This window comes from Babylonia areolata, chromosome 12, assembly GCF_041734735.1.
Source record: "Babylonia areolata isolate BAREFJ2019XMU chromosome 12, ASM4173473v1, whole genome shotgun sequence".
Classification (NCBI taxonomy): domain Eukaryota; kingdom Metazoa; phylum Mollusca; class Gastropoda; order Neogastropoda; family Buccinidae; genus Babylonia; species Babylonia areolata.
The window spans coordinates 35,583,679-35,593,678 of record NC_134887.1 but is presented as its reverse complement, the minus strand read 5'-3'; the positions used below and the strand labels follow the sequence as shown (position 1 = coordinate 35,593,678).

The window sequence follows — 10,000 nt, the reverse complement described above, 5'->3', positions numbered from 1 at the left end:
CTCTGTCTCTGTCTCTCTCTCTTGGGCGATTAGAGGGAGAGGCGTGCTGGGAAACTTTAGCAAGGCTTGTGTGGGAAGTTTGAATTGGTATTCGGTACGGATGGGCAATGGAGGATCTGCAGCGGCCGTTTCCCTTTGAAGGCCCGATGAGCCAGTTCTTGAGGAAAACGAAAAGCCAGTAGAGCGGGGATGTTTGGATGCAGTTCAGTTCAGTTCAGTTCAGCAGTTCATATGGGTGTTTCTTCCATTCAGTGCATTGGGTTTTTACGTGATGTATAGATTCATCAATGCACTCAGTACAAACACTTACGTTTCGCAGTAATAGTGGAGTGATGGCCTAGAGGTAACGCGTCCGCCTAGGAAGTGAGAGAATCTGAGCGCGCTGGTTCGAATCACGGCTCAGCCGCCGATATTTTCTCCCCCTCTACTAGACCTTGAGTGGTGGTCTGGACGCTAGTCATTCGGATGAGACAATGAACCGAGGTCCCGTGTGCAACATGCACTTAGCGCACGTAAAAGAACCCACGGCAACAAAAGGGTTGTTCCTGGCAAAATTCTGTAGAAAAAAATCCACTTCGATAGGAAAAACAAATAAAAATGCACGCAGGAAAAAATACACAAAAAAAATGGGTGGCGCTGTAGTGTAGCGACGCGCTCTCCCTGGGGAGAGCAGCCCGAATTTCACACAGGGAAATCTGTTGTGATAAAAAGAGAAATACAAATACAAGTACAAATATTGTACTTGTCATTTTCCTGTTTATTTGGGTTTCACAAGGTCATTGTATTGATAAATACAATACATAACAACACTTATATTTCGCAGTGTCTTGATCATATTATTTTGACGTTGAACAATACAGACCTCAGTCCGATAACAATATGCTATTCATTCCATTACGTATTCAGCTTATATATGTCTTCGGTCGGAAACAAATCTCCAAGCACTTCTTTAACTCACTCAGTACGACCAGTCCTCTCTTCTCCTCTACACAGACCCCTCGGATGTCCAGTGGGTGTCTGAATGACCCAACCTTTACCTTCCGTCGTCAGAATTGTGGTATTCTTTGTCAACATTCACGTCTTCAGTATAAGAGCCTTCCGCTTGCAATATTTTGATGATGGTAATTGGGGTGAAACGCTGTTAACGTCGTCTCTTTCGCCGTTCGTATGGAGAGAGTTAAACACGGAGGTTATGATTCCATGGACAAGATTCGTGATCTTTGTTCACACTCACTGCCGCCATGTGAGTCAGGTACAACACACACGGTGAACCCACTGATCTTGACTTGTCTTTGAAAAACCGTTTCTCTTCAAGTGTTCCAACCAACAAAAAGGTTAAACGCGCTTTGTTTGAACACTGCCGAAGAGCTAACACCAGGACGTGAGCAACACAGCGAAAGTCATATTTGTTTAAAGTTAAAACGAACGTATCCGGCTGTTCAGTGTGCAATAGGCATTGTGCTTCATAATAGATAGCGTTACGCCTTACAGGATTTCTGTCTCCATCAGATTGTTTAACGAATGCTAGCAAAAAAGCAAAAGGTATAGTAGTAGTAGTAGTGGTAGTAGTAGCAGCAGCAACAGCAGCAGCAGCAATAGTAGTAGTAGTAAACTGAGTAGTAGTAGTAGTGTAGGGACTGGCACTAAAGCAAAAGGTGCAGTAGTAGTAGTAGTAGTGGTAGTAGTAGTAGTAAAATAGTAGTGGTAGTAGTAATAGTGGTGGTAGTAGTAGTAGTGTAGGGACTGGCACTAAAGCAAAAGGTATAGTAGTAGTACGAGTAGCAGCAGCAACGGCAGCAGCAGTAGTAGTCGTAGTAGTAACAGCAGCAACAACATCATCAGCAGCAGTAGTAGTGGTGGTAAAAGTAGTAGTAGTAGTAGTAGTGTAGGGACTGGCACTATGTCTGCCAAGGACTCACGGCCTTTTTTTATGTCCCCTTCAATGTCTATCTCTTTTTCCTTATTTTGTGGCATTAGCATACGCTATTTCGCTGTCTCGTTTATTCACTGAGAAGTCAAAAAAAAAAAAATGTTGGATTTAGACTTTATTTCGCGTTTGAATTCACTTATGAGCTAGAGGGATCTATCAGTATCTACGCAACATGTGACGATCGTAAAACCAACACTGCCATGCTGAATGTGGATTGAAATTCAAGGCTACTGACCTCCTTTGAAAATCCACCATGATTTTTTTTTTTTTTTCCTTTTTACGATGACGATGTGTAACAAAGCTGAATTTTTTTGGCCATAATCTACAATACATCAGTTAACACAGTCGTGATATGATTTACATAGTACATTCTGTACAAGTGAATCTGGCAATATATGTCTATTGTACTGTACTATGATCCTGATAAGTTGTTGTTCGTGTTTAGTAAATTTAGCGGAGTGGGACCTTTTAGACGGGAGTGCGACATCAGTAAAATAAAATAATTTTTAAAAAATGTTTCAAAGTAGAGGTAAAGCTTGGATGGCCACTCCCTGACTGTCAAAATGCCAGGGTTTTTTTTTTCTTGAATTTGCATGAAACTTCTAAGTCTGCGATAATAATCAACGTCTTCAGGCAACACGCAGTTGAAATGGGGACAAATTACTGATAACCGGAATTTACACAAACCTATGGTAGGCTTTCAAGGCCACAACAGCGCGCATCTGCTTCTTTGTTTTGTTTTTTTAGATTTTAACTCTCTCCATACGAACGGCGAAAGAGACGACGTTAACAGCGTTTCACCCCAATTACCATCATCAAATTATTGCAAGCGGAAGGCTCTTATACTGAAGAGGTGAATGTTGACAAAGAATACCACAATTCTGACGACGGAAGCTAAAGGTTGGGTCATTCAGACACCCACTGGACATCCGAGGGGTTTGTGTAGAGGAGAAGAGAGGACTGGCCGTACTGAGTGAGTTAAACAGCTGATGTAGTGTAGCGAATATGGATCAGTCCGAACGCTTTTGACGCCTCCTTGAAACTGAAACAAAAAGTGAACTGGAACGTCATCACAAACAGCGTTCAGAAACTGAAATAAGGGCTAGCTAACACTGAACTAGAAGTTCATCACAAACAACGTTCAACTGAAATAAAGGCTAGCTAACACTGAACTAAAAGTTCATCACAGACAGCGTTCAACTGAAATAAAGGCCAGCTGACACTGAACTAGAAGTTCATCACAGCGTTCAGAAACTGAAATAAAGGCTAGCTGACACTGAACTAGAAGTTCATCACAGACAGCGTTCAACTGAAATAAAGGTTAGCTGACACTGAACTAGAAGTTCATCACAAACAGCGTTCAACTGAAATAAGGGCTAAATGACATTGAAATAGAAATTCATGACAGAGAGCGTTCAGAAACTGAAATAAAGGTTAGCTGACACTGAACTAGAAGTTCATCACAGACAGCGTTCAGAAACTGAAATAAAGGTTAGCTGACACTGAACTAGAAGTTCATCACAAACAGCGTTCAGAAACTGAAATAAAGGTTAGCTGACACTGAAATAGAAGTTCATGACAGAGAGCGTTCAGAAACTGAAATAAAGGCTAGATGACACTGAACTAGAAGTTCATCACAAACAGCGTTCAGAAACTGAAATAAAGGTTAGCTGACACTGAACTAGAAGTTCATCACAGACAGCGTTCAGAAACTGAAATAAAGGCTAGCTGACACAAGCGAATGTGTGTCAAGGCGTATGTTTACTGACTGTCTATTTGTAACTCGTGACGTGGCCGTTTTTTGTTGTTGTTTGTTTGTTGTTGTTTTTTATTCTCGTTTCTCTTGGGGGGGGCGGGGGGGGAGGGAGGGGGGCGGGTAGGGAAGGGGGAGGGGAGGGACTTGTTAAAGGGGCGTGCGTCTTCATCTGTTTGTGAAGACCAACTCAGCTGCTGAGTGAAAAGGGCAAATTGTCGGCCTGTTTGCATTAAACTCGCTGCCACGCGCTAACCCTTCCCCTACCTTCCCCCGCTACCAGGTAAAGTGCTAAATGTTAACTCACTCAGTACGGCCAGTCCTCTCTTCTCCTCTACACAGACCCTTCGGATGTACAGTGGGTGTCTGAATGACCCAACCTTTAGCTTCTGTCGTCAGAATTGTGGTATTCTTTGTCAACATTCACGTCTTCAGTCAGTATAAGAGCCTTCCGCTTGCAATATTTTGATGGTGGTAATTGGGGTGAAACGCTGTTAACGTCGTCTCTTTTGCCGTTCGTATGGAAAGAGTTAAACTGTGCTGACCTACATTTTGTATCCGTGAGAAGATGATCAAAATCCACATTGTGCTTAGTTTCATGATTTAGCACTATTTCAATACACCATTTGTTATTTAACTTTCCAATTTTCAAACGTTTCATGATTTAGCACTATTTCAATACACCATTTGTTATTTAACTTTCCAATTTTTGAAACGTTTCATGATTTAGCACTATTTCAATACACCATTTGTTATTTAACTTTCCAATTCTCAAACGTTTCATGATTTAGCACTATTTCAATACACCATTTGTTATTTAACTTTCCAATTTTTGAAACGTTTCATGATTTAGCACTATTTCAATACACCATTTGTTATTTAACTTTCCAATTTTTGAACGTTTCATGATTTAGCACTATTTCAATACACCATTTGTTATTTAACTTTCCAATTTTTGAAACGTTTCATGATTTAGCACTATTTCAATACACCATTTGTTATTTAACTTTCCAATTCTCGCTACCCAGTGTAAGAACAGGGAGATGAGACAGATCAGTGATGGTGGTGTGTTATTATTATTTCGTTTTTATCTTCGTTTTTTTGTGGGTTTTTTAATACCTGTTACATTTCTTGATTTAATCAACTGACATGACCTCTTTTAATTGTTCTCGGCTCTTACCTATGTTTCAAATTATATGCATATGTTTGTGTGGGGATGTTTGAGTGAATGCTTTTAGTGCTATTGTAAAGCGCATAGAGCTTCAAGAATGTGCGCTACAGCAAGAAGTCTTAATAAATAAATAAATAAATGCGCTGATATTCAAGGTGATCAGCAGTGTTCCCACTGAGCTGCCTCCGTCTACCATCAGTCGCTAAGAATAATTACGCCCACCACTGTGTTGGGTAGCAGCTCGTAACTTCTTGTAGCGATACTGGTGACTTCTCCACCCAATGCCCCTCCACCATTCCACTGTTAGCTAGGGATTTCTTTTTTCTCAACACCCCACCCCCACCCTCCACCATTCCACTCTTAGCTAGGGATTTCTTTTTTCTCAACACCTCCCCCTCCTCACCACCATTCCACTCTTAGCTAGGGATTTCTTTTTTCTCAACACCCCACCCCCCACCCACACCCTCCACCAGTCCACTGTTAGCTAGGCATTTCTTTTTTGTCAACACCCTACCCCCACCCCCACCCTCCACCATTCTACTGTTAGCTAGGGATTTCTTTTTTCTCAACCCCCCCCCCCCTCCTCCCCACCATTCCACTGTTAGCTAGGGATTTCTTTTTTCTCAACACCCCCCCCCCCCCCCACACACACACACACACACACACACCATACCACTGTTAGCTAGGGATTTCTTTTTTCTGAACACCCCACCTCCCACCCCCACCCTCCACCATTCCACTGTTAGCTAGGGATTTCTTTTTTCTCACCCCCCCCCCCCTCCACCATTCCACTGTTAGCTAGGGATTTCTTTTTTCTCAACACTCCCACCCCCACCCTCCACAATTCCACTGTTAGGTAGGGATTTCTTTTTTCTCAACACCCCCCCCCCCACCCCCACCCTCCACCATTCCACTCTTAGCTAGGGATTTCTTTTTTCTCAACACCCCCCCCCCTCCCCACCATTCCACTCTTAGCTAGGGATTTCTTTTTTCTCAACACTCCCACCCCCCACCCCCACCCTCCACCATTCCACTGTTAGCTAGGGATTTCTTTTTTCTCAACACTCCCACCCCCCACCCCCACCCTCCACCATTCCACTGTTAGCTAGGGATTTCTTTTTCTCAACACACTCTCCCAGCCCCCACCCCCACCCTCCTCCTTACCTCCAAATCCCTCACCCATCTCCACAACCATTTATTGTATGCGTGTGAATGTGTGTGCTGAAATTATGACTGAATTTGCACATGTCTGAATCACCATGTAGTAAACGGACAACAAGCTTAGACGAAGAAGAAGAAGAAGAAAATGCCATGTGTTTCTGTATCAGCACAGCGTAGACATTTTGATTTCTTTCCGTCAGGTGACAAGACTCTCAGCCAATGGCGAGGCTGCTGCTGGCAGCGCTATGCGCCCTGTGCATGCTGGGAAGTGCCGAAGGAAGACGTCGGAACGTGGATCCGTTGAAGGGTGGTGGTTGTTCTCACTGCGACCTCAGTAAAATGAGTGAGTTAGGATTGTGTGTGTGTATGTGTGTGTGTGTGTGTGTGTGTGTGGTTCTTGTGTATCTGTGTGTGTGTGTGCGCGCGCGCGCGTGTGTGTGTGTGTGTGTAAGTATGGTGTGTGTGTGTGTGTGCGTGTGTGCGTGTTTTCCTCTGTGTGTGTGTGTGTGTGTGTGTTTGGTGATTGTAAGTATGGTGTGTGTGTGTGCGTGCGTGTTGGATATGGAAGTTAGTATGTGTATGTACTATTGTGTACGTTTGTGCGTTCACACTCCCCTCCTCTACCCCCCCCCCCTCCCCAGCCCACCCTTGCCCCTCCCCACCACCCCGCCAAAAAAAAAAAAAAGAAACAAAAAAACCTTCCAGTAAATACATAAAAGAACAGGAGAGGCAAGGCCTTCAAGACTCACTTGTGATACACTTTTAAAAAAAAATCTGTAAAGTCCACTCGTCATATTGATTTTAGTATTTTCCGAAAAAGACCACTTGGGCGAATGAACATAGTGAAAGCCCTGTACACTGAGAGTAAAACACACAAGCTTTTTTATGTATTGAGTATAATTTCAAAATGTAATGTTTAAGATGAGAAAGATCAGTTTAAAGCAAATTAACTCCCCTAGCATTAATTACAGAGTAATTTCCCTTTTTTACTATCTGCACCAAAACGTTTGCAAAATAAATAAAACTTCCATGCTTAGCAAAAGAAGTTCCTGTTTGAACAAAAAATGATAATAATGACTGCTCTTGTTGTTGTGTCAGAATATCAGATCAAAGTGCCAAGTTTAGAAAATACAAAAATATAGATATAACAGTAAATGCAGTTTGCATATAATTAGGCTTCATTTTTGTGTGTGTGTGTGTGTGGGTGTGTGCCCATCCCAGAAGTGCAATATTGTTTTGAACAAGATGACTGGAAAGAACTGAATTTTTCCTATTTTTATGCCTAATTTGGTGTCAACTGACAAAGTATTTGCAGAGAAAATGTCAATGTTAAAGTTTACCACGGACACACACACACTACACACACACACACACACACACACACACACAGAGAGAGAGAGAGAGAGAGAGAGAGAGAGAGAGAGAGACAACCGAACATCGGGTTAAAACATAGACTCACTTAGTTTACACAAGTGAGTCAAAAATGATACATATATACACTATATCCACTGACAATACAATGATTTTTATCTTCGAACGCGTCCTGGTTTTTCTTTGCCCTCCCCCCCCAGTCAAAGACTGCCCCCTGGACGTGATCTTCCTGCTGGACATGTCGGACAGTGTGTCCAGAGTGGACTACATGCAAGCCAGAAACTACGTGGTCAGACACCTCAATCTGGTGGCGTCAGCGTTCCAGGTCAGTGAGTGTGCAGTGATGGTCTGGAGTTGTTGGTGGTGGTCGTTTGGATGTTTGTGTGTGTGTTGGGGAGGAGGGGGGTGCAGAAGGGTGGGGGGGGGGGGGTGAGTGGTTAGTGATGGGGGATTTATGTGTGTGAAGGGGAGGGGAGTGTGTGTGTGTGTGTGTGTGTGTGTGTGTTGTTGTTGTTGTTGTTGTTGTGCGTGTGTGAGCTTGTGAGAGTGGTGTATGTGTGAGTGTGTGACGCGCACTCGTGAGTGTGTGTGTGTGTGTGCGTGTATGTACGTGTGTGTGTGTGTGTGTGTGTGTGTGTGTTTGTGTGTGTGTGTGTGTGTGTCTATGTACGTGTGTGTGTGTGTGTGTTTGTTTGTGTGTGTGTGTGTGTGTGTGTGTATTGTCGTGTGTGTGTGTTTGTGTGTGTGTGTGTGTGTAAAGAAGGCAGAGGGATCTGTATACGCGAGTTTTGTTGAACGACACACCACGATAATAACAACATATTGTTGTTGAAGACGACAGTGATGATAACGACAGCGATACCTTTGATGATTTCAACAATGCTGACAACTAACAAATTGCTACTCACAAAGCTGATGGGACTTGTTTTTGTTTTGGGTTGTTGTTTTTTTTGTTTTTGTTTTTCGTTTTGTTTTTGTTGTTGTTTCAATCTTCAATTTGGAAGGTCAGCCGTCATCATTGACTATTGTTGACCTGTGTGCGCAGAGGCTTAAGATAAAACATAAGAAGAGGTCTATTTGGGGACAACAAAAGGATAGAAGAGGGTCTGAAGCAGCCTCAGCACCCAAACCGCACACCCCTGAGTTCAGCTCCGGGGCAGCGTGTTGCGACAGGTTAAAAAAAAAGAGAGAGAGAGAGAGATGGTTTCTGTTTGTTCAACCAGGATACCCAGACAGGCTTTATGGAGTTCAGCAACAACAGCGATAACTTAGATGATTTCAACAACGCTGACAACTGAACAAACTGCTACTTACGAAGCTGATGGGATTCGTTGTTTGTTTTTTCTTTTCTTATTTTTTTCTTTTTGTCCAACCAGGATACGCAGATAGGCTTCATGGCGTTCAGCAACATCGTGCACACCAACATCGCCATCCAGTCTCACTCGGCCTTCCAGCTTCAACAGCTCACCAGTCAGGTGCAGAACCTTCAGCAGCAGAGATATGGGACTCAATTAGCAGGTATTGTATTTCTGTGTGTTTATGGGTGGGTGGGGGCAGGGGGGGGGGAGGGGATGGGGATGGGTGGGGGGTATGTGTGTTTGTGTGTGTGTGTGTGCGTGTGTGTGTGTGTGTGTGTGTGTGTGTGTAGAGGTGTGTTTTCTTAAGTTTAACGTCTATTCACTATAAGTGTTCTTTAGACGGAGAGGTGTGTGTGTGTGTGTTTAGAAGTGTGTGTGTGTGTGTGTGTGTGTGTGTAGAAGTGTATGTGTGTACAGGTGTGTGTGTGTGTGTGTGTGTGTGTGTGTAGAAGTGTGTGTGTGTGTGTAGAAGTGTGTGTGTGTGTGTGTCTGTGTGTACAAGTGTGTGTGAGTGTGTGTGTGTGTGTGTGTGTTTAGAAGTGTGTGTGTGTGTATGTGTGTGTGTGTGTGTGTCTTTGTGTCTGTGTGTACAAGTGTGTGTGAGTGTGTGTGTGTGTGTGTGTGTGTGTGTGTGTGTGTGTGTGCAAACACCCCCCCAAACACGCTCTCCCTGAGGAGGAGAGCAGCCCGAATTTTCACACAGAGAAATCTGTTGTGACAACAACAACAAAAAAAAAGAGTGATACAAATACCTTCCGCCTGTATATCTCAACCTCCACCCCCCCCACCCCCACCCCCACCCCTCACACACACACACACCTCTCTCTTACAGCGGCCCTACGTCAGGCCCGGGAGGCTCTGAAGTCCCACACGGGGACCCCGCTGGTGCCCGGCGGGCGGAGGGGCAAGCTGATCGTGCTGGTGAGCGACGGCTGTGGGGACGAGCAGGCCCGGGCAGTCGTGGCCCAGGCCACCCAGGCGGCCCTGGACGGCATCTTCATCGTCAGCGTGCAGCTGGAGGGCAGCTTCGTGAAGCTCCTTGAGACCATCTCCGTGCAGGTCGTCAGCCTTCAGAACGACATCAACTGGGGTGACCTGGTGGCCTGCCCTCGTGAGTATTATCATTATATATATATATATATATATATATATATATATATATATATATATATCTTTTCTTTTTGCCCCCGAAAACGGAGTATGGCTGCCTACATGGCGGGGTTAAAAACAGTCATACACTACGTAAAAGCCCACTC

At 44.0% G+C, this 10,000-nt stretch overlaps 1 protein-coding gene across 1 annotated transcript in view; it reads left to right on the top strand.

Annotated features, from left to right (window-relative positions):
* LOC143287913 (uncharacterized) overlaps positions 1–10,000 on the top strand; it is a 76,506-nt gene that overhangs the window by 5,961 nt on the left and 60,545 nt on the right. Inside the window, exons 2-5 of the mRNA XM_076596155.1 lie at positions 6,216–6,358; positions 7,587–7,711; positions 8,763–8,904; positions 9,577–9,855. Of these exons, the coding sequence (XP_076452270.1) occupies positions 6,235–6,358; positions 7,587–7,711; positions 8,763–8,904; positions 9,577–9,855 (670 nt within the window). The 5' untranslated portion in view covers positions 6,216–6,234. The remainder of the gene's footprint in view (positions 1–6,215; positions 6,359–7,586; positions 7,712–8,762; positions 8,905–9,576; positions 9,856–10,000) is intronic.